This window comes from Hyalella azteca, unplaced genomic scaffold (genome assembly GCF_000764305.2).
Source record: "Hyalella azteca isolate HAZT.00-mixed unplaced genomic scaffold, Hazt_2.0.2 contig8360, whole genome shotgun sequence".
In the NCBI taxonomy this organism is placed as follows: domain Eukaryota; kingdom Metazoa; phylum Arthropoda; class Malacostraca; order Amphipoda; family Hyalellidae; genus Hyalella; species Hyalella azteca.
Genome location: NW_025938456.1, coordinates 222,541 through 248,202, shown reverse-complemented (window position 1 = coordinate 248,202; position 25,662 = coordinate 222,541). Strand labels below are relative to the sequence as shown.

Here is a 25,662-nt window from a genome sequence, read left to right as displayed (position 1 = left end):
GGGGTACAACAGCAACACATTCCAATACAAGCTACTGCCTCCTCACACACAAAATTTTCTGTCTTTTGAGCCACAATAAATTAAATTAGAAACGTATCAAATTTTGATTATTAAAACTTTCCTTGAACATTTTCGAAATTCACAAGAAAGCAATACTCTTCAATATGTTGAACTTTTTTTGTATTATTCATAACTCTTTAAGTTCATTGCACGAGCCAATGAAACATAAATTTTATCACTGGAAAAATTCATATAAAAGTTACACAACTTTCCACTTTTTACAGAATCACAGCGTGGTCTAATATAAAGCTATATAAAATTTTTGGAACGTAACAAGTCTCAATTCGGTAACCCTGAAAGAATTTCGAACATTGCATAGCACCCCTTGGTTTGTTTTGAACATGTCAAACCTAAGTTGCAGAGCATCGAATATTAAAAACTTCAAACACAAATTTCGAACGACATTACAGATATCAATATAGTAATTTTAACGGAAGTTTTCATTCATATTATAAAAAGTTAGGTTATACCAAATAACCCCCACGATAACCAACTCGGGCTGAATCTTACTAGTTTTTAAGCTTACGTTATGTTGACATAATATGAATATTCTGCAGGTTTCGACAACGGGAAGTTTGAGTTTTTCACACAATACATACAAAACGGGACACGTCACTATTTACTTCGACAACAATGTCAAATATCTGGCATTTCTTTCATAGTAACTTTACTCAGGAACAGTAGCTGCAGTTCCGTACCTATAACACATACAAGCACAGTTAAAGTTGGCTATTCGAAGCTAAATTCTAGACACAGGCTAGCTCACTACGAACATTTTTACTATGCTTGGAAGCTCTTCGGTGACCGGTGAATTGTAACCTAAGTAGGGCAGGAAGCGTATCTACTTTTTCTGTACAAACTAACGTTTTTTTCCAAGCGGCTAGATGTTGGAAAATTCTTTTATTCTGTGTAAACTGAATTCGAAAATAGGTCACTTCATTCAATAGGATTCTGACTGATATGAATGGTAGAGTATGGAGAGAGAGCTCGTATCTTTGTCTACAGAATTGTTATTCTGACAGGGACAAACATATAATTATTTATTAGTTGAAGTACAAATAAAATTATGTTCAATATTTATAACGTCAAGCGATAGCTTTAAGAGAAGGTTTACTCATTTTCCACGACACGAGAAGTCTTGAAATGCGCTTTAAAAATTGAAATTAAAACGAAGTTTTTCACTCGTGTGCGAAATAATCAAATCGTATTTATTTATTTTCAATGCAATAGCTAACTAAATATTCATAGAAATCGTCCTTCACTTTCAAATCGGGACGGCTACCAAAAAATCGAGCTGAGATTTTTTCCAAGTTTCTTTTTTCGTGGCTTTTAATTTTTTTAACCAACATCAGAAATTTTTGTAAAATGTAGAACGCCAACGATTTGAAATAAGAGAAAAACCTATATGTCAAGTTCAACAACTAACTTCAAATAAAAAAAATTCAACTGAAATAAAGAGGAAAATAATAAAAATAAATAAAAAAGGCTCCATCTATATTTCAAGAGGATATGATACAATAGGCTAACCGTAAAGTAAGATACATGGCGCAATAAAAAAAAAAAACGAGCAGTTCCAAACACTACAGAGAGGAGAGCTGTGCTAAAATTTCAACCCATTGTTAGCGTTATACGTGATTAATAACTAAAATCAAGCCTTGAAACTCAATAGAAAAGAAATCTCAGAAAAATAATTTTCATGCCCCAATCACTGCTTATGACCTTGTACGTAGGTTTTCTTTTTTCAATGAACAAACGCACATAAATTCCAGAAGCGATGGAGATGTGTAGGGATGTAGTTCACAGTATTCTTTCCAAACTATTTACCGTACGATTAAGATACAATGCAGCTCGCTACATTCATCCACAATAAACCAGCATGTGAAATAACGTCAGCTTAGAACAATCTTCTTTAACAAATTCAGGAGTGCGACGTCAGTCATTAGAAGCAATATTCTTGTTCATATTACCACGAAGAAATTGGTTGGTTGTGCAATGACCAGAGTTCCAAAGCTAGGTATTTTCGAGATAGTGTTATTGTGTGTGAGAATCCGTGAGAAATAACAGAAATATTACATTTCATTAAATATTTCAATTAGATCTGCAGTAGCAGCGTGGAAATACGTCTTTCTCTACACACACATTCACTGGTACAATGCCTTACTTCGATTCTACTGAACAAATAAAACCTAAGAAAAATATGGAATCGTGCAAGATGGAATACATGTTTATGAACAATCTTCTACAGAATCATATAATGAATATGTTATACCGGTATGCATTAAGGTTCATACTGAGATCCAATTGTGTTATTCCTCGAAGGTATCGAACTAAAAATGAAAAAAATGGAATCGTGCATGATGGAATACAAGTTTATGAACAATCTTCTGAAGAATCATATAATGAATATGTTATATGCATTAAGGTTCATACGGAGATCCAATTTGTGATATTCCTCAGAGGTATCGAACTAAAAATATCTACCAAAAAACAGTCAAGTTGACAAAATCTAAGTGTTAATAGTGTTGATAGAGACGGTTAGTCGGTCAAAATAATGGGTATTTATATTACGGCATTTGATAGGCAAGGTTGTGGGTTTTGCGCTTTGTTCAAAAATAAGAGCGTTTTATTGCAATGGGCTTGAAGAATTAAAATTTGTTTCCCAAAACAGCAAAAGCAACTGAAGAAAAAGAACATTTTTAGCTTAACGAGTCGAAAACAAAAGAGACAACATAATGAGATCCTGTCCAAAATTCGAGTTTTATGCGAACAGAAAATTTAAGGTGAGCGTGTCCACGAAGAAGATGACGCGAGTCAAAGGCCTCGTATAATATTCTGTTAATACTGATATTCAGTCTTTATTAGCCGAGAACGATTAATTATAAAATTGCTCGACACAAAATTACGCGAGGTTGGAAACAATACAGTTCATAATCAGTAGATTAACATGAAACTATGAATAGGGTTTATGATATGTCAGGCAATATGGGCAGAATTAATTATTTTCTTTCGTTACTATTCAAAGTTTGATGTATCAAGTTAAATTCATCCAAGAATACCAAGATCATAGCACGCAAATATTCATTAATTATACTCTGATTATAATTAATGATCATTCTAGTTCATCCGACCATCGTAAGAATTCAAAAATGCAGTCACTGGTTAAAATGGATAATCTGCGATAGGATTAAAATCTAACCATAATTCCAGTCATATTTTAATAATCTTATTGAAAGATTATGGTAGCAAGTCTAATTGGAAACATTGTCCAGAGATCTGGCGATGCCTTTACTTGTGTAAAGAAACCACGTAATCACTCCCACTAGTAATTACTAATGAAATTCATTTACTAGTAACATAGAACAAATGAACGCCCTATACTCTGGAATGTACCTTATATCTGAAGGGATTATTGATGCGGCTTGAGATTAAGATGTAGAGCAGGAAGGCTTGATTCACACACGATACACACGGAGAATTGGATGAATATTCAGGTAAGTCCTTACCAAGTCTATTTTTGATTTCCTACAAAAATTCCATTCCCTCCACAATATTTGTACGACATCTCCAACTGAAAAACATTTATGTACAAGTTGTGCAAACAGAAGATGACTAATATAAGTTGGCTAAAAACAACCTAGCAAATTGAACACAAGTGCAAGAAACGAAACCTGTCGAGTGAATTTTCTGTTTGACAAACGACAAAATTAAAGAATTAGTAACTTACTCTGAATGTAAAAATGACATCTTTGTAAAAAACGATGTCTATTTATCGTGACCTGTGACCTAGACTATCTAATGATTGATCAATTATGAAGAGCTAAAGAATGAACCAATAGTGAAACATCAGCGGCTTCGGATTAATCAATTGCAGGCCAGAAATTAATTGACAACAGCAAGCACAACATCAATTCCAGCACAGCTCACAGCAAGATGTAATGGCAAACTTATATTCTACGGACAAATAAACACAAATCAGAACAAAAATCAAGAGATAATACGGAAAAACAAGGTTAGTCTCGCCTTTGATTAGGAATGACAATAATGTCGCCTTACTTACGCCATCCAAAATCTTGCTATAAAAGTCAAAGACCTCTACACCAGAAGCTTGCTCGCCTATACGAAAGAAACACAAGACAAATTTTACTAAAATGAATATTATTATGGTGTACGAATGAATTAAAGGGTGCATGTCAATATCTACAGTTCATGGCAGGCATAAAAACAGAATGAGGCAAGGAAAAAACACGAGCTGCACTGCAGCTCCAAAATACAGTAGTAAGAGCGTCGTCGCGCAGCATGTGAATAGATGCATCATATTTATTGGCAACGATTTATACGTAGATATGCTCATTTTATACGACATAAGACATACTTAGGCATGTTTGACCATCTAACATAAGAGCAATCGCGCCGTGGAAAGTAAAAAAAAATACGATTGAAACTCTGGGGTAAAGCTTAGCTGGCAACTCGAAAATTCCAACTTCGCTTTCATTCAAATTCAACTTACTTCGTTCATCAAGTCAGGAAGAACATTTTCGAAAGATAACTATCATGAGGTACACCATAAATGGACTTCAACCCTGTTATTACAATCACAGCAAGTATATTAAAGATCTTGTCCGGTAGTTCACAATTTGAGGCCAAAGTCAGTGGCATTAAATTTACTAAAGTTTTGCGTGGAAATCATTTTAAAATGCATCACACTGCTGTTATCAGACAAACCTAGATTACACGAAATGAAAAAAGCCTTTAACCACAGAAAAACTGGAGTAATTTTTTTTCCTGACCGAGCTGGAGTGACTGATTGAGAATTAGAATATAAAAGGAGCAAGGCGACGGACTTTCTGCAGTTAAAATGGAGAAAGTACAGTAATAAATAATTGGTTTCGAAGAAATCGCGTCACATTGACAAATCACGGTGAAAAAGATTCAAACACGTTGAAGAACCATCAATACCTTTGACATCGAACAGTGAAATAGATTTTAGAGCATAACAACATTCGGCTTTTAAGTACTCGGAAATATAGCACATGTTACCTGCCTATTCACTAGTTAACGAAAAAGAATGAACGCCCCCCACAGTAATGTTCTTCTTTCTCACGTATTTTTATGACGTGTACAAATACCACAGTTCCTTAGAAAAGCTATTGGCCTTCGAGCCATGGTTATTATTTTTTGACGTTATATTATTATTTGACGTTTGAACATCTGCAACTGAGTTACAACTCACCCAATTCCCACTGCAAAACATGCTGTTCTATGCAGCATGCTGAAGGTGTACTAAGCTGATTGTATGTAGCAACGCTGTCAGCACATGATGTGTTTTCCAACAGCTATAATTGCGACAATTCGAACAAAATATAACACGACAATTTGGCAAAAAAATCCAGCCAATTGCCCGGCACTGTCACTACAGGCTACACAGTGCAAGTAAACGTAGCTGCAACAAAAAGTGACAAAAAAATGCTCTATCCTATAATGGAAAACATGGCCAATGCAACTGAATCAAATATTATGAAGCCTTAGGTTCCATGAACCGCCCCACACCAACGACTTTACATTAACCATGACGGATCAAAATACTTTCCCATCCTTGACGTCATAAAATCTAAATTTTTTAGAATGCCAATTTCGATCAAACAAAACTAATCTATTCCAGTCTTTATCTTCGTCAGAAAATATTGTTCAGAGATAGTACTTAAAAAACGACAATGCCAACAAAAGGACATTTCTCTCAATGATGACAATAATGATACCTCAAAGCTGACGGACCTGAACTGTCGTCAGGGGCGAATATTACAGACTAGCACTGTCGTCACGGTTTAAGATGACAGTGACAGCTGTCACTATCAAAATGACAGACCAGCACTGCTGCTAAGACAGACCAGCACTGCTGCTCCTGCTAAGACAGACCAGCACAGTCTACACTTCTAACACGACAGACCAGCTTCATCACCACTGCAGAGACGACAGACAAGCCCTGACACCACTGCCGAGACGACAGACAAGCCCTGCCACCACTGCCGAGACGACAAACAATCATTGCCACCACTGCAGAGACGACAGACAAGCCCTGCCACCACTGCCGAGACGACAGACAAGCCCTGCCACCACTGCAAAAACGACATAATGGTCCTGCCACCACTGCTAGGACGCTAGAGAAGCCCTGTCACCACTACTAGGAGGCTAGGCAAGCCCTGCCACCACTGCAGAGACGAGACTAGCCCTCCCACCACTGCTGAGACGCCAGACAAGTACTGCCACCACAACAGAGACGCCAGACAAGCCCTGCTAAGACAAGAGATAAGTACTGCTCATGCCATAGGTCCAGTGCTCTTGACACTCCTGCTTGCACTGGCAGATGCAGCAGCGGCAGCAGCAGCACTGCTGGCTGCCGAGTCTGCATGGGAGCGCGAGGTGACCATCTTCTGGATCATGTTGCGCGCATACTTCAGGCGACTGGCAAGGTCTGCACTGCAGCCGTGCTGAAATGTAACACCAATCTTATAGATATGAAACAAAATGAGAAACCAGAACTTTACTGGCCTGGCTGAAATTTAATACCAAAAGGTTAGTGGAATATAAATTTTATATTATTTAGTTGCTAGATCAATCAGACTTGAGCATCGGTGCAGTTCTGGAGCTTATCAAAGAATTTCAGTTACTTTCACCAAAAGACTGATTGAATGCAAGCCAATATAACATAAGTAGGGAGATAATTACCTCTTGAATGAGGGCTAGTTTGAAGGTACGGAAGTTGCGCTGTTGATCAATGTAGGTGACGGCTCCCATCAGAGGACACAGGATGATTTTGGTGTGGTCCTCGAAGAAGTTCATCTGCAGAAATATTACCATTATTATTTGAGTCATTAATACCATTAATTAGGTGGGGTGGCAGCTGAGAGAACATTTTATTCAATATTAACAATAACGTATAGCTTGCAAGCCAACACGTTTAATGAAGACTAATAAAATAATTGATGAGAAATCATTAATTTAGTTGTCAATATTACTTCCAGGTGAGAAATCTAACTTCAAAGGTCACGTTGAGTATTGCAGACCAATTATAATAAAATATATAATGAGCTCGAAGATCAAAGAGCCATGTATTATGATCATTTCATTGTTTACGTCGTAAATTGATCATTTTGCTCCAAAATATTAATTACTCTTCCATAAATATTAGTAGAGAGACTGGCTCAATTAGCTAAAATAGGATACCGTGATCACTGCGGCGTTTCTGATAGAACTTGTTCGTCATTTAAATACACGGTAAGGGAATCATATAAACTCATAGACATTCATCGCTTATGGACATTTCAAAAAGTGCCAACATTATCAATATTTCTCTCTGGTGTACATATGGTCAACTCTCACCAACAATAAGGAAATATGATGCAAATAATGATGACCGAGGAGTTTGGACAGAAAACTATGACGTCACCACCTGCACCAAGCATTCAATGATCGTTAGCTGTGTTTTGGTTAGTGGCACATCACCCTCGCTCCATGCGACACAATGACGAGTTAGTGATAATCTTTGGTCTTTGGTTAGTGATTGGTAGTAGACCACTGTAGCGCAGTGGTAGCGGCACCGAGATAACAGGAGCTAGTCGTGGGTTCGAGCCTCGGGAAGCTCAGCTCATTTCTCGATGTCGCTGGCGAGCAATGCTTCATCTACTTCAAAAGGTGGTGCTTCCAGCCATGGTTGAACAATATAAGGTTGACCCACGAGAAGTTCCGTCTTTCAGTTCAGCTTTCTTGTTAAGCCACTGAGATCAAGAAACGTAAAGAAACCCGTCATTCCCATGACGGATTGGTTGACTGCCGACTGGTTTGATCGCATTCCGGTGATTGGTTAATGCCCGTGACGTCACTGAGATCTGTGACGTCACAGGCGAACAACGAACTACGTCAGCGAAAATGAGCTTCTCATGGGTCAACCTTATACTAGTTCAACCATGCATGGCCTTAGGTCTTGAGATGAACAAGTTAGGATAGTACAAAGCAAGACCCTAACAAAATTCAGGGTATGCTTCAGCCTCTGCCCCAGAGTTGCTATGTTCGCGTTAGTTATTCTGGGTCAGTTGGCCAACTGATCGCAATCAGCGACTAGTCAGAACCTCCTGGCCGGCTTTATGGTCTCCTGAGAGTAGGGCAAGAGTTGGCAGAATCCCTTCAGTCCCCTCACCAGGCTCTGATAGCTGTCTGATTCGGGGACCGGAATGTACACCAAAAAAGCGGACATAGAGAAGCTGATTTCGTTCTGTCCGAGTCCTAGGCAGTTCCTAATTCAGGGTCGCCACCAGCTAAAAATTTTGATAGGAGAGATAAGTGTGCTTCCAGTATAGCCATCTTAGGTGTTAATGTCTTGAGATGGACAAGTTAGGATAATACATAGCAAGAGACGAGTGATGTTGTTAACATTTGACCTGTAAGGTGCCGTTGGTGAGATGCAGGACGATGGCGGAGCGTGTCCTGAAGTAGGTCCTGAGAGAGGGGATCCTGGCGAGCTCGTCGCCCTCACGAGGACACATCGCAGCGCCCGCCTTCAGTAGATGCTCGTTCATGTAGTTACGGAAATACCGCAGCAGAGTTACCTGGAAAAAAAACCATCATCATTGTCCAAAACTTGGAAACATATAAACGTGCAATAAAACGTATCGTCACCTTCAAAAATTGAAAATGTATAGGAACGTATAAGAAAACGCATCAGCAGCTTCTAAACTTGAAAATATACGAGTGTATATTGTATATGTTGAATATTTGAATATATAAGTGTAGGTATATATTCATCAAATGAAAGAGACTATTAGAAAAAAGAAGGAACGCCCAAGCTATTCTAATATTAATCAAAATAACTGAGTATGTAAGAACTTTAACGAATGATGGACGTGTGGTTACAGATTTATACAAATTTCTAAATCAAATATCACAAATATAGTACCTACACATGGGAAGTGGAAATAGAAAAAAAAACAATATCATAAATTATATATTAGAGAAGTTTATCATTATGGTAACTTCGTTCAAATGAATGTATTTTTTGTTTAAATTTACTGATTTCTGAGAATGAGCCAGATTCCTTTGGAAGCAGTTTGAAGAGTAATGAAAAGCCTTTATTAATGGAGTTTTATTAATTGTTATATGATGAACGTTTACAATCGATCATTTGCAGTCACGTTAAACTCCTAAAAAAATATAACTCAGTACTCACTGCAGTGAGTGACAGAGAGCGCATTTTCTCGTCGACGAAAACTTGAGGTCACGGACGGACGAACAAACAGACGGACGGACAGAGCGAGCACAATAGTGCATTTTTTCCATAAATGAGAAAATGCGCTAAAAAGAACACGTAACTCTAGTAATCCATCATATTTCTATAACGACAGTTTAAAATAACAAACTTTTCCTTGCAGTTCATCACAACTTTTTTCCTTGTACCTATCATGGCAACCAGAGAATTTATTTTTTAATAAACTACTTTTAATTGATTAATAAAAGTGACTTTCGTAACGCACCTTTTTGTAGAGGGATTGCGGGAAGACGGTGAGAGTGTGGTAGTGTTCCGTCAAGTTCCGCTCAATGTAGTGGATGTTCCTGTACATAATTAATTAAGTTCAAGTTCAGTATATTAATCAGGGTTAGTATACTTGCAAGTTCACTTACGGTGGATTTTTTATAATTTACACTAACATTCATTGCATCAATTGTAATTAAAAATTCATTTCTCAAATGGATTGCAAATCATTTGTTGGCCTAGAATGCGTCTCATACCGTACCAAGCGTCTTCACAGCAACACGCGGCCTTGCAGCGCTGAAAAACAACACTATCTGGCGTCTCATTACATTCATTATAATTATATGATTAGATCAGATGTAGTTAAGACGTATTATTCACTTGACATGATAGATTGATAGAAAAGTATTAGACATCGTCTGGATGACATCACGTGATAGATTACGCGATCAAGACCTTAGTTGTGGGCGGAAGCCGAAGTCTATAAAAGGGCAGAGCCCCTGCAGTAGTTGATACGCACTCCGCGATGTAGCTCGAGGAGCGCGTATCATTATCATTTACGTCTCAATCACATGTGATCTAATCATATAATATAATTATAATGAATGTACGGAGACGCCAGATTGACACCGGACAACATCAAACAACAACACAATACAGCAATACAGAAACACACAAAACATACTCTCCATTAGGCAGTGATCTAATCATACAATATAATTATAATGAATGTAATGAGACGTCTGATTGACACCGGACAACACCAAACAACAACACTAAACAGCAATACACAAACTCATAAAACAGCAATACAGAAACACACAAAACAGCAATACAGAAACACACAAAACAGCAATACAGAAACACACAAAACAGCAATACAGAAACACACAAAGATGTGTATAAGAGACAGGGCAATTCATCAGCTGCACGGAAGGAAACAACGCAGGCAATTCATCAGCTGCACGGAAGGAAACAACGCAGGCAATTCATCAGCTGCACGGAAGGAAACATTACAGGCAATTCATCAGCTGAACTACGTAACAATACATGCGAGTGATCATCTTTAACAAGGCAGCTTGGTGCGGCTAGAGCAGCTTTAAATGGGCACAGCGCTGCCCTAAAACGGCACTTATAGCACATGACTCGCTTACAAGCCCGCTTTCTTGCTGAAATTCGGCTCTAACCAGCGCTTAAATAGCCGGTGGGCTATGGAGAATTTACTTATACTTCTTGACTGTCTTCCTAAGAGGGTTGATATTAAAAACACAAGATCGATGGCCACTGCTTTAAATGATGCGAGTATAAAGTAATAAAATTATGTCCGATCGGTCATAAAAAGCTTACTCAAGATTTCAATCAAGTTCAGATTTCAGATTAACGAAAATAATTGTACCGTTGCGAGTAAAAGAAAAATATTCAAAAACTTTTCCAGCCAATGAACATATTGGTAGTAGACGTGACAAAACAAACGATTTCGGATATTCACGTAAATAAATGCGTGAATAGTGTAGATCGGGGAATAAACAGAAGTTGAATGATAGCACAAGTCTTTCAATTTAAATTAAATTAAAATGAAAGACTAAATAAATCTACCATAAATGTTTATGGGTGTTTTAGAAACCATGTACTTATACGTCACAAATGCTGTTTTGTAAGTAGTTGAGTGAGATTTATCATCAAATTCTGAATACAAGCGTTCTGAACTCGAAAAGCGCACTCATCAAATGAATATCATGTTTCCATTACATTGAATTCGAAAGTTTTGCATAAGTAAGCTGTATAGGCAATCAATCGAACATCATGGATTTTAATTATGGATCATGAATATCTTAATGAAAAGCATGTGATCACGAATTTTATATCATTAGATATAAAAATGGATAGCATGTGATCACGAATTTTATGTTATCCTTGAGAGCATATCGGCAATAACGTAGTATTACATCCACAATAGCAAAAATTATTATCAATACCTATTTCCTATCATTTTGACACATTTTGATACGGGAGCTTTTTGATCAAAATCAAAATCTTTCTAATTCCGGAATAGTCAAAAATTTATCCAAAAATTCTCAACAGGCACAAGTTTAGCTGTAAAATAACTCTAATTTTAAACCAGCAGGTAACACTGTACAGCTCGAGCCACGGACACCATTTATTGGTCTAAATTGTAGACCGCAACACGGAAACATTTCGACGAGTCTCACAGGAGCGGAAAATAGCGTCTAACGAATCCCCGGAGAGTCTGATAAGACTCGAGACGCTTCGTCCGCAACGGCACGCAGCCACCTACCTCGACCGCCGCTAACGCGACACTGAAATGTCTCGCGCTCGCCCCGTAGACTTGTGTCAAAATAGAACAGCTTCAAGAGCGAGTATATACCTATATATTACTGATAGCTCAAGCGTGATCTCATTGTGCACGCCGTGGAACCTTCGAACCTGGGGCCATACTTTCAAAAAAGTTAAGAGATCGTAAGTTCATCAGCCAATCATTGACGTCCTTTCAAGCAAAATCCACCAATCATAGACAAGAAAATAGAGCGTAAGTACTTACGTTCTCTTAGCAAGTTTTGAAAGTATGGCCCCTGGACTCATTTATTAACGAGTGTTTAACGGTGTAGTTTCTGAAATTAATTACGAAGAACACGGGTATATTTTCAAAGTATATAGATCGCCCAAAAAGAAACGAGTGTAAGCAATACGAAAATATATAAATTCCATGCTTAGCGATAATATGACTACCGAAACAAAACAAACTACTAGACTAACAAACTAAAACGAAATAATACTAGACTATTTTACAAATGCAACGAATTCATTGTAGCTTCATAACAGAAAATAAGAAAATGAATACAAATTCAAATAGGGGAAATGTAAATTTTACCGTATTATTATCGTTTTTTTTTTTCATTTTGCCGCGAGCACATGAAAAAGGGGGCAATAAGACAACAAAAATCGCTGACTAAAGTTCCAAAAGTCAAGGCTCAACGCAGTAAACCAAAATGAAATAAAAATTAGCAGACGAATTGAATAATTATTATCAACCATAACCAGACTTACCTTATCCTGTACATCGATCGCCAGCTACAGGCAAAAAACACGAAATAACAATAACTTTATTACAAGTCACTTCTAACATCAAATATTCACTTGTTTTATTTACCTATTGTGATTTATAACGACATTATTTCATTTACAAAATTTTCGACTTGTTCAATTCTCATAACGTTACGTGAAATGTTAGTTCGCGAGATGTTAATAAGAATAATTGTAACGTATTACGTCATTGAAGAAAGATGCTAGGAGCGTTGGCAGCTTCATGCTTTAAATTAAATAAAAATTATGAATGAATAATGTGGACTAAGCACCTTACGATAAAATATGAACTTTAATGTTTTGATAAAAGATACGGCATAACTTGCTTACGGAAGAAGAGATCATAAAATCAAATAGTTATTTAGAAGCGCATGATAATCGAAGCCCTTTAACATAGTTTAATTGTTGGTCAAACTTTCTGACCTCTATGTCCACGGATGCATAAACCGTTGTTGATACTATTCATTGTCGATACTATTCATTGCTGATACTATTCATTGCCGATACTATTCATTGCCGATACTATTCATTGCTGATACTATTCATTGCTGATACTATTCATTGTCGATACTATTCATTGCTGATCCTATTCATTGTCGATACTATTCGTTGTCGATACTATTCGTTGTCGATACTATTCGTTGTCGATACTATTCGTTGTCGATACTATTCGTTGTCGATACTATTCGTTGCCGATACTATTCGTTGCCGATACTATTCGTTGTATACTATTCGTTGTTGATACTATTCGTTGTCGATACTATTCGTTGTTGATACTATTCGTTGTTGATACTATTCGTTGTTGATACTATTGGTCGTTGATAAATTCGTTGTCGATAGGTACTATTCATTGTCGATAGGTACTATTCGTCGATACTATTCGTTGTCGATGCTATTGGTCGTTAATACTGTTCATTGTCGATACTATTGGTCGTTGATAATATTCGTTGTCGGTAGGTACTATTCGTTGTCGGTAGGTACTATTCGTTGTCGGTAGGTACTATTCGTCGTCGATAGGTACTATTCGTCGATACTATTCGTTTCCAAAAGCCAGTAACGAACGGATCACTTAGACCGTTGTCGGCGTTATTCGTGTTATACTCTAACATTAGTTCATACCACTAGACGAAAATTTCAAGGTGAGAATAATAGAGAGCAAACCAGGGTCCGTTATTTCAATAATAGTTGCAAGTTTGTAACTCCGTCAGCCGATTACTAGCGGCTTTTCAAGCTAAACCCACCAATCACAGGCGGGAAATTGTCCGCTACTCGTTCATAGGCCACTACGTGTACTTATGCCAATATGTGTGCTAAGACCTCTACGTGTATTTAATGCCAATACGTGTGCTAAAGCCACTACAATTTTCAAGCTGGTGAATGATGCTATAGTCACGTTGCCAGCTTCATGCTTTAAATTAAATAGAATTTCTGAACATGTTTATACGAACTTGTAAGGCCACTACGTGTACTTATACCAAATCTGCGTGTACTTATGCCACTGCGGGCACTTATGCCGCCCTTATTCTATGGTTTTAAAACCATGGGTTTGGTTTCAAAACCCCGAAAAACCCTTATTCTATGGTTTGCCGCTGCATGTCCTACTGCCACCGCACGAACTTATTTTATTTTATTAGTAGAGCAAGAGAGGAGGAAGGGAAGTACCTACCTTTAGTGTTGAGCTCGATGAGAGGCTTCCTCGTAGGCACGTTATGGCGCGCGTCAAACCGAGGAGCCATCGTCAGGCAAGACGTGGGCAGGCGCGTAGGAATGTAGCCTGGACAGAGATAGTGTACAAGGTTATGATTATTGCATTTTGAATAGTTTAGCAGACAAATGTTGTTACGTACGGCATACATGTATGTTGATACGTCTAGCATACATATGTTGATATGTCTAGCATACATATGTTGATATGTCCTAGCATACATATGTTGATAAATCTAGCTTACAAATGTTGATACGTCTAGCTTACATATGTTGATACATCTAGCTTACATATGTTGATGCATCCAGTTTAGATATGTTGATACATCTAGCATACATGTATACGTTGATACAGCTATCATACATGCATATCTTGATTAATGACAAAAATATCACTACACAGATTTGCAGTTCAATCATATTGGAATGTATTGGTAGCTCATAGCTAACCCATACATCATAGGGTAGGATTTGGTTGTAGTCCTATGATGTATCAGTTTGAATTAAATAATGAGCAATTGTAAAGACACTTGTAAAATATAAAATAAACTGTCAATCCACGTACCTGAGACCATAAACTCGTCATCAAGGAGTTTGTTATATAATGAGCAATTGTAAAAATATTTGTAAAATATACTATAATAAATATGCAATCCACGTACCTGAGACCATAAACTCGTCAAGGAGTTTGTTATATAATGAGCAATTGTAAATATACTTGTAAAATATATAATAAATTGTAAGTCCACTGACCTGAGACCATAAACTCGTCATCAAGGATCTGCTGGGCAGAAGGTCTGAGGCTGGTGTGTCAGTTTGATAAGTAATTAACAATTGTAAATACACTTGGAAAATAAGTAATAAACTGTCAATCCACTGACCTAAGACCATAAATTCATCATCAAGGATCTGTTGGGCAGAAGGTCTGAGGCGGATGTGTCAGTTTGATTAATAATGAACAATTGTAAATACACTTGTAATTTGTAAAATAAGTAATAAACTGTCAATCGACGTACCTAAGACCATAAATTCATCATCAAGGATCTGTTGGGCAGAAGGTCTGAGGCTTGGGTGTCAGTTTGATTAATAATGAACAATTGTAAATACACTTGTAATTTGTAAAATATATAATAAACTGTCAATCCACGTACCTGAGACCATAAATTCATCATCAAGGATCTGTTGTGCAGAAGATCCAAGGCTGAGGCTGGTGTGTCAGTTTGATAAATAATTAGCAATTGTAAAGACACTTGTAAAATAAGTAATAAACTGTCAATCCACGTACCTGAGACCATAAATTCATCATCAAGGATCTGTTGTGCAGAAGATCTAAGGCTGAGGCTGGTGTGTCAGTTTGATTAATAATGAACAATTGTAAATACACTTGTAAAATAAGTACTTTCAATCCACGTACCTGAGACCATAAATTCGTCATCAAGGAGTTTGTTATATAATGAGCAATAGTAAAAATACTTGTAAAATATAGGTACTATATTAAATTGTCAATCCACGTACCTGAGACCATAAATTCATCATCAAGGATCTGTTGGGCAGAAGGTCTGAGGCTTGGGTCGGCATGCAGCAATCTCTGTATGAGACTCTTAGCGGAGGGCGAGACACGAGACGGTACGTGGTACTCGTTCTTCTTGATACGCTGGTACGTATCCTTCAGTGTCTGTGTCTCGAACGGGGGCTTGCCGACCAGCAGTGTATACAGTATACAGCCCATGGACCATATGTCGACCTGCAGTCAATAAAAATAAATACTGGTAATGTGTGTGCAGTATACAGCCCATGGACCAAATGTCGACCTTTAGTCAATAAATACTGGTAATGTGTGTACAGTATACAGCCCATGGACCAAATGTCCACCTGCAGACAACAAAAATAAATACTGGTAATGTGTGTACAGTATACAGCCAATGGACCATATGTCGACCTGCAGGCAATAAAAATAAATACTGGTAATGTGGGTACAGTATACAGCCCATGGACCAAATGTCGACCTGCGGGCAATAAATAATGTGTTTTCAGTATACAGCCCATGGACCAAATGTCGTCCTGGAGGCAATAAATAATGTGTTTTCAGTATACAGCCCATGGACCAAATGTCGACCTGCAGGCAATAAAAATAAAGTGTGTACAGTATACAGCCCATGGACCAAATGTCGACCTGCAGGCAATAAAAATAAATACTGGTAATGTGTGTACAGTATACAGTCCATGGAGCAAATGCGATAGGACAAGCTAGCTAGCATCTTATGTTTATTGCAAACATAACCATTTGCTTGCCTCTTATACTAACTCAGTATATTATATAGTTATGCGCTACAAGCATACCATCTTACAATACTAAATAAAAATGAATAGCAAATATTCTGCTATCCCACCAACAGTATCATCAGTAATCACCCTATGCTGAATTATTGTTTCTTATTCTAACTTATTATATTATATATCTAGTTATGTTACAAGCATAACATCTTACAATATTAAATAAAAGTGAACAACAATTATTCTGTTATCGCACCAACCGTATCATCAGTAATCACCCTTTGCTGAATAATTGCCTCATATTCTAACTTATTATATTATATAGTTATGTTACAAACATAACATCTTACAATAATAAATAAAAATGAAAAACAAATATTCTGCTTTCACACCAACAGTATCTACAGTTATCACCCTTCGCTGAATAATTGTCCGTTATTCTAACATATTATATTATTTAATCTTGTTACAAGCATAACATCTTACAATAATAAAAGTGAACAACAATTATTCTGCTATCACATCAAAATTATCCTGAGTTCTATCAAGTCACCTCAAAGCTGTGGCCCTTCTTATTAAGGATCTCAGGAGCGATGTAGTTTGGCGTGCCACACAGCGTCTTCTTGCGCTCACCGTCAAAGTCAACTCGAGTCGCCAGGCCAAAATCTCCTATTTTTACCTGACGTAACAAAAAAATATTATAGATTAAGACTACAAGTTTGAATTTTAACGCATTGAAGCTTGCATTACACTTTATATCACAAAAATTTAAAAAACCCGGCATCACATGAGGAAAAATAAGCTTGACAAATAAATTAAACATCCCATATTTGGTGACTTTTTAATGCTGAACATTTCAACCAATAAATAAAATCACACTATCAGTAATGAAGAATAAGGAAAGTAGTACAATGGCTGCAATAAATAATTTAATCTACAGAACAACATAATTTCAGAATGCATTCTTTCAATGTCAAATTAATGTGTATATATGCCCTTATTGATTGAATTGTAAATGTATCATTCAATAATGGGTACAAATCAAATTCATTTGATAAATTTTTTCCCAAATAAGCATTTCCAAACATTTTCCATTCCCTCAAATTTCAAGTTAGGTATACCATTGTTCAATGCAAAATTATTCCTGGACTTGAGAATAATACTGATTCTTAGGATGTGGTTTTTACAAACCAACCACAATTAGGTTTGATGGTTGAGAACTGTTTATCATTAATTTCCAGTGTTATTATCAACCAAATTATAATTAAATTTGTCACTCGAAGTTCTAGAGTCATAGTATCACATTATAGATATTGCTATCAGTTAATTTACCTGCATGTAGTATCACATTATAGATATTGTCATCAGTTAATTGTAGATATTGCCATCAATTAACATACCTGCATGTCATCATTAAGGAAGAGATTGCCAAGCTTGAGGTCCCTGTGTATGACACGCTTGTCATGCAAGTGTTTCACGCCGTGCAGCAGGTGACGCATAAAGTATCGGGTCTCAGGCTCTGTGAGTGCCTTGCGACGCTTGTGCAGTTCCATCAGTGACTGAAATAAAATGAAAAAAATGTTTAGTTTCTTTTCTAGTCTATGAAATAAGAGCATCTAGGGTAGGGATCTTTGATATTACAAAGCATGTGCATTTCCATCAGTGACTGAAATAATCAGAAAAAATCTATGGTTTTCTTATCTAGTCTAATTATGAAATAAGAGCATTTAGGCTAGTGATTTTTTATATTACGAAGCTTGTACAGTTACATCAGTGACTGAAATAATGAGAAAAATGTTTGGTTTATCTATTATAATTATGTAGTAAGAGCACCTAAGAAAGTGATTTTTGATATTACAAAGCTTGTGCAGTTCCATCAGTGACTGAAATAATGAAAAAAAAATGTTTAGTTTCTTAGACTAATTACATAGTAAGAGCATCTATCCAGGTTAGTGATCTATGATATATGTATAGATTAAGATGGGTAATCTTCATAAAATAATATCTATAGACATACAATACATTATAGATATCAACTTAGACATAGATAATATCTCAAGATAATTTTCAGCAGTAACAGCATTAATGTTTTCACTTTTAAATTAGTAAAAATTTATCAACTTGGTTAAAGTTATCTAATTAAGGGACATCAATCAAAAGTTATCATATTTAATTAAGGGGCTGTAGCACACATCAATAATTGCATTTTTTCTGGCAAATATATGAAACTTTTGTATTAACTTAATCACGCATGTAAATAGAAATAATTCTTTCAAGAAATGCCAGTCCTGTAGGAGACATTAAAAAACAAGTTTTTCAACCTTATCACCTCCAGGGGGGATAAATACAATATTAGTCAACAGTCATAACCAACAAACTTACTCGCCAGTCCTCTAAAACCATTAAGAAACAAGTTTTTCAACCTTATCCCCTCCAGGGGGGATAAATACAATATTAGTCAACAGTCATAACCAACAAACTTACTCGCCAGTCCTCTAAAACCATTAAGAAACAAGTTTTTCAACCTTATCCCCTCCAGTTGGGATAAATACAATATTAGTCAACAGTCATAACCAACTTACTCTTCTCTTGCAGAGTTCCAGAATAACATAAACGTTATCTTGGTCTTCAAAGAAGCAATGAAAGCCCACAATGTGCTGGTGATTGAGACTGCGATGGATGGCAATCTCCTGACTCATTTTCTCTTTTTGGTGGGGCTTGAGCAACAAAGACTTTGATACAATCTTGCCCGCATAAACTGTCTTGGACACGGATTCTGTGAGCTCGTAACATTTTGCGAAGCCTCCCTGCAATAAAACACAAGTTGGTTAAGTTGGAGTCAAAATTACAAGTAGAATACAAAATTTGGAGTCAAAATTACAAGTAAAATACAAAATTTGGAGTCAAAATTACAAGTAAAATAAAAAATTCAGAGTCAAAATTACAAGTAGAATACAAAATTTGGAGTCAAAATTACAAGTAAAATGCAAAATTCAGAGTCAAAATTACAAGAAAAATACAAAATTTGGAGACAAAATTAAAAGTAAAATACCAAATTCAGAATCAAAATTACAAGTAAAATACAAAATTCTGAGTCAAAATGCAAAAATTTAAAATTATATTGAAGCTTGGCCATACACAGTAATGGGTAAATGGATAATGTTATTACAATAAATATTAATTACAACATTTGCCAAGACTTAAGCTTTATAGGTTCAATGGAACAATTGAATTGGTATGGNTCGCCCCAAAAAACGTGGGTCGGGCTGTACGTTCACCATCAAATTTCCAAAATTCGTGTGTTGTGTGCTTTTCGCTTTAATCATAAATCTGCCCGACACACGTTTTTTGGGGCGAGCCACAATTTATTTTCTACTTTTTAGTCCACAAGAAAAATGTGGTTTTTTAAAAAGTTTTTTTTAAGTATTTTATTTTATAGTCTCAGACTATCCAAGCAATGATGATAAATCATCTTACAAAGTCATCAGTTTTACATGAAAAATTTCTCTGGCATTAGAAAACATGGACGAATAAAAAAAGTTTTCCAATATTTTACAGAACTCATGCAGAGTGTACATGTGACAGCAAGCCAGAAGCAATGCAATGGAAGCAGGGTTGGTGATTTTTTTCTTTTTTTTTAATCAAAATTCAAAAATCAATTACTTATTTGATTTTTCATGATTTTTCTATTTATTTGATTTTTTTTATTTTTTCAGTTTTTTGTCTTTTTGAAAGGTTATTTTTTATGTTGCAATTAGCCTACTAACAATAACAGTAGGTATGTGGATCATAATCAGGGTTGGCAATGATTAAATCCAAATGATGAAATCACTTTATTTTTTATAAAAAAATTATGATTTTTTATTTTTTTCTATTTTTTTTATATATTTAAATATATTGAGTGGCAGTCTTTAATTTATTTTGAGGTATTGTTATTCATGGTTTAGAATAAAAGTACTATGAATGACAAATTGGTATTTAAACTTTTTGCCTTTAGTGTGTAATAGGTTCCAATAAATTGTAATTTTTTGGTAGAGGCATCAAGTGTTGCAATACATTGTACATTGCTAGCACCTTAGCTCATTCTCTAAAAAAGCCAAAGTCACCCCAGACTTTGGTGTGTTTTTGATTTTGTTTTGCAAACAAAAACGGGGTCATAAATGCCAGGGTCGTAAATGAGGTCATAAACGCCAGAGTGACTTTGGCCATCATTTATGACCCAGCTTTTGTTTGCAAAACAAAATCAGAAACACTGCTGAAGTCACCCCAGTTGACAGTACCATATAACTGATCTGTATTATTGATGAGATATTACCATATCCATGAACATGCCATTGAGCATTTACAACAACCTTGTCCACTGCAAGCTTCATATCAGCAGCCTTATAGCATTTTTTCTGTATCTGTAAGCTTACAGGACGGCTTGTAATTTCACACCATTTTAATTGGGTTAAGTGAATTTACTATAAAAAAAATATAACTCAGTACTCACTGCAGTGAGTGACAGAGAGCGCATTTTCTTGTCGACGAAAACTTGAGGTCACGGACGGACGGACAGACGGACATGTCCATAAATGAGAAAATGCGCTAAAAAGATCATGAAAAACATACCTGAAACAGAAAGGAATGTTTTAGCGACAACCATCATAAGTTTTGGAGAAATAAATCATGGTTTAGGTCAATTACTTTTCATTCTATGATGCCTGGTGCACAATTCTAAATATGACATTCTATGCACAATTTTGTGATGACCGATGATGCACTAATTTTTCGATAAGTGAACTTTTTTTCGCTCAGCAAGGTAAATGTGTAATCAATATTCTTTGTTTTTAATAAATTTTTTTCTTAACTGGAGCCTTTGCTAACTGAGGTTCTACTGTAAATGTGCTTTTGGGGGTGTCCTGAATAGCCCCTGGGGGGTGTCCTGAGTAGCCCTGCTGTGCGGAAATGACCGCCATTTTTTTTTTTTGAATGAGATAGGCAAAATCTTTCAAATACGTTTTCAAGCCAACACCTGGGTGCAACTTTTATGTAAGTAAAATTTTTTAATACAGTGAATATTTTTTTACTACAGACCTTAGCATAAGTAACTTTTCAAAATATTGTTTTTTACCATTTTTTTCAGGAATTTTTCAAAGCTAGTGAATGTAGTATTTTTGAACTTCCTTTATACTACATAGATAGGAAAAATGTTGACGTTTACACCACTATATTTAGTTTTGCAATATTCCAATTAGTTTTGCTACTAAAACAGTTTTACGCCATGTCGGAGGACTGTCCCGAGTTACCCCGCCCGTCCCGAGTAGCCCCGGTTGATGGTACGCAATCAGTGCGTGAGGTATCTGCATTAACTGCAGATAAAGCTCCCAAACTTTGAGACGATAATTGCGTGAAAACTTTACATGATATATTGTGAGCCTTCTAAAGTTTTAATAATCAAGAAATCACAAGGTTCACAGAATCTAAAGGTTTGAATGCTAAATTGTTGATTGCAGGACTCCATTTTAATCAGTCAACTGAGTCAAGTGTCATGTATTGCCTTTTCTTCAAGAAGTTTCTCCGATTGCCGATGAGTTTATCCTCGATTTGAAAGCTGATGTAAAGAATAGGTGCAATAAATGTTTTTTATATTTAATTTGAAACCATTATGTTAAACCTAACCTGCAAGGACTCTTGATTGTCTCTCCTACTACAGTGAGCGCCAGTTTACTGAGGCATCCCAGTAGCCAGGATGTTAGGCAGACCAAGAACCTGGTAGCCTGGATGTTAGGCAATACAGCAAAAGTACAGTAAAATTGGATGTACTTTGAACGTGATTAGAATGACGTTCCGTTAATTTTCTTTTCTACTTTTCTTTTTAGTCTCAATGTAGTGATTGCAACCAAAACTATGCTTATCGATATAGGGGGTTATGACGACAAGTATTTATATTTATTTCAATACAACCGGTTATTTCAATACCTAATTTGATCTCATCAATCGCATGAGTGAACTTTTCTCTCGATAGAGTTTTAATAAGCTATTTACTGTCAGGTTGGTAATTTCTGGACATTGTCCGAGTGGTCAATAGGTTGCGATGGAAGGTTCTCTATACTGGCAGCTATGACTTGGCAAGGAGAATGACACACACATTTATCTCCGACCTCATATACTAAAAAAAAGAAGTACCCTACGCCTAGATACAGAGCTAGGAACGGTGAGAATACGAGTACACAGGTTTACTTGTCGAAAGAGATCCTATTCTATAACAAGCTGTTCATGAGACAACAGAATTAGACAATATTACTAACAGACCCAGAATTATAAATTGAAACTAAATCAGCGATGTAAACAAAGGTGGCTAAACGGCCCTGCTAGTATCTCAAATTTTCACAGATGTACATCACCAAGATCTGTAGAAGCGACCCAGTCCATTACGAATCTGGCGGTGAAGTCCGGCGTGAACCCAGTTCTCCACAGTGCTCCCGTAGTGTTCCTCAATGACGACCCTCAAAGTTGCGTATGGCTATAATATAGCTGCTGACGGCCAGATCGTGGTAGTTCTCTGTAGTTTGTAGGCCGGCTTCCAGATACTTTCTTAGCAGCCGTTTAGTCGTAGCTCCGTTTATTTGACCACTCTGGTGGATCTCTTCGCCGGTCGGTTATTCTTCTTCAGGAATAACTATCCTCGTCGATAACGTAGTGCTCAGATAGCTCCCCTGAGCAGGACTTTGTCAATTAGAAAAAACGGCGTGCTAGAATAGTCTCTTCTGAACAATACTTCGAGGTTCACAATATTCGGTAAACGGCGTGTTAAAAATATTCTCTTCTGAACAGTACTTCGAGGCTCACAATATTCGGTACGGATCTCCCAGCTATCTCCTTCGTCGCGATTACTTGCAACAAAATCTTCAATGGTTATAGTTATATTCTCCTATACTAATCAAATGACAAGACACAAGAGTAAATAGCATTTCCTTCTGTAGATCCCTCTTGCTTACCCGTGAGTAATGCGCACAATTAACAATCTTGGGACATTCACTGTGTTTCTTGACATAACCTTCATGCCAATTTCCGAGGCCGATTTCTGACAGCCTACAAACCTGAGACTGTTTCTAGTTGCCTGAAACGTTTTTTCAAGGTGGAACACTTTTTTTTAAAGTGAACCACTAATTTTAGAATTCCACCCTGGTTTAATGCAAATTCCAATATTTTCCATAATCTGAAATGAAATTCCAGTAGGGTAAACGCGGTATATTCCGACATTGTAGGTAATTCCATCACTTCTCTAGTTTTTCCTTTATATTAAGCTTTGTTTTAGTTCCATGCGTTCATTGTTGGTTGAAATGGTGACGTCATACATTTGCGTGTCAAAATACTGCAAAAACACTAGGTCTTGGCCATCTAGTGGGAAAATATTGAGATCCAAAGAGAGACAATGCATGCCACCTGGTGAGATCATCGAAAAATGTGTCAAATTTGACAGTTGACCTTGCTCTACCAAATAGTGAATAACTGTTTTTATAGGAAGAATATTATGGTTTGAGACTTTTAAATATGTCTCTGTCTCTGTGAATATATTAGGAATCCTTTAAGTAAACTTGTATTTGCTGATTTCAAGTCGTAAATAAATTAATAGATGATTAAGTTGAGTGATGGATTTAGACCCATCAAAACTAAATCCGACACAACTTGAATTGGACACACACAGATCGTTCCAAGCTTTGTACAAAAATTGAAATTTGCTTAATTAAAAGCCTAATAGCTGTTAATTAAAACGTAATTAAGTAGTGTTCAATATTCGTTAGTGTTCTAATTCAANTTATTTACTTATATCAACTTCGAAACTGTACATATTTTAAAATTGAGTTGTTATGAGACCATAACTGAGAAAATGTTGCTCAATGGGTTAGTCCAGTCGTAAATGAGACTTTCGTTATTCCCTTCCCCCCCCCCCCCGCTGAGCCGGACCGGTCGATGCTCTTGCAAACGCATAAGTACTCACAATAATTCCCTGCCACCATGGCGTTTACCCTACTTTTTAGACCTGGAAAATGAAAAATTATATTCCAGCCTTCCAGGACATTCCAGATTTTCCATGATTGGTACGCACCCTATGACCCTAGTCCCTAGTGCAGTAAGTGCACAATCAGGTCCCAAGATTTTAATTGTATTAAAAATTCACTACATTGGAGCCACAAGATTTCAAAAACAAGTTAGCCTAGGAAAATTCCAGTCCTGTTTAAATTCACAACACCCAATTTTATTTTGCAATTTTTGAAAACCACAAATAAAACAATATTTTGTACCCATATTTTCTTAATTTTGTTTGATATTCTTGATTTAGCCTCATTCTATTCAAGCTCAATAACTCAATCAATCACCTAAGGAAATCAAAGGTTTGTTTTTTAATTTGAGTAATTTTCCTATTTAAAAAATAAACATAATTGCTGAAGGTGAAGGAATCAATTCAAATGAACACTGATGAACAGAGATTTTGCATCAGTGTACCTACCAAAATTTATAAGCTGAGCAGGGCACAAAAATTTTGTCCCAATTTGAACCCAGAAATGGTGATGCCGTGATGGTCTGTCAAGTCGGTTGAACAGTTGAGGTTATGATTGATTACTTCGTCTCAAAATAAGCGCCAGCTTACCTTTCCGAGAAACTTTCCACGATAATAAGTTCTACCAGAAGTAGTATCAGTTATAATTTGAGGTAATTCTTTTTTTGGTTCTTCTTTACCATGCGAAGACATTTTGAAATTATTTTCTAAACGTTATTGCTAGAACAACCATTTGCACACTAAACATCCCTGGGAGTTTGAACTTGGGAGGGAAGGGTTTGCATGTTGCCCCGATGCTGCGAATAATCCCCTAAAATCAAGGGTTTTAATTCATCTCAGAAATAGATGAAGCAATTACGTAAAATTTTCAAAGTCTACTTTTTACAGGAAATTTTTTACCGATATTTTTTTAAATAAAGATTTAAATTTACTATTGATATTACTTTTAAGCTTAAAT

General features: G+C 36.4%; 1 protein-coding gene across 1 annotated transcript; it reads right to left on the bottom strand.

Annotated features, from left to right (window-relative positions):
- Positions 1–1,537: 1,537 nt before the first annotated feature.
- On the bottom strand, positions 1,538–25,469 carry LOC108672971 (serine/threonine-protein kinase PLK1). Its single transcript, XM_018160740.2, has 10 exons — positions 25,296–25,469; positions 19,243–19,467; positions 18,061–18,219; positions 17,214–17,339; positions 15,902–16,130; positions 14,345–14,456; positions 9,582–9,660; positions 8,493–8,660; positions 6,784–6,897; positions 1,538–6,545 (listed from the first exon to the last, which is right to left on the bottom strand). The coding sequence occupies exons 1-10, from the start codon at positions 25,395–25,397 to the stop codon at positions 6,375–6,377; spliced, it is 1,485 nt and encodes a 494-aa protein (XP_018016229.1). The 5' UTR covers positions 25,398–25,469; the 3' UTR covers positions 1,538–6,374.
- Positions 25,470–25,662: the final 193 nt, after the last annotated feature.

Bases quoted from the DNA above. Each gene is read 5' to 3' on its own strand.
- LOC108672971 (XM_018160740.2), bottom strand. From the start codon at position 25,397: ATGTCTTCGCATGGTAAAGAAGAACCAAAAAAAGAATTACCTCAAATT. The intron at 19,468-25,295 runs GTAAGCTGGCGC...GTTTTATTGCAG, and splicing joins GTGGAAAGTTTCTCGGAAAG to GGAGGCTTCGCAAAATGTTA. The intron at 18,220-19,242 runs GTAAGTTGGTTA...ATTTTATTTCAG, and splicing joins TGGAACTCTGCAAGAGAAGA to TCACTGATGGAACTGCACAA.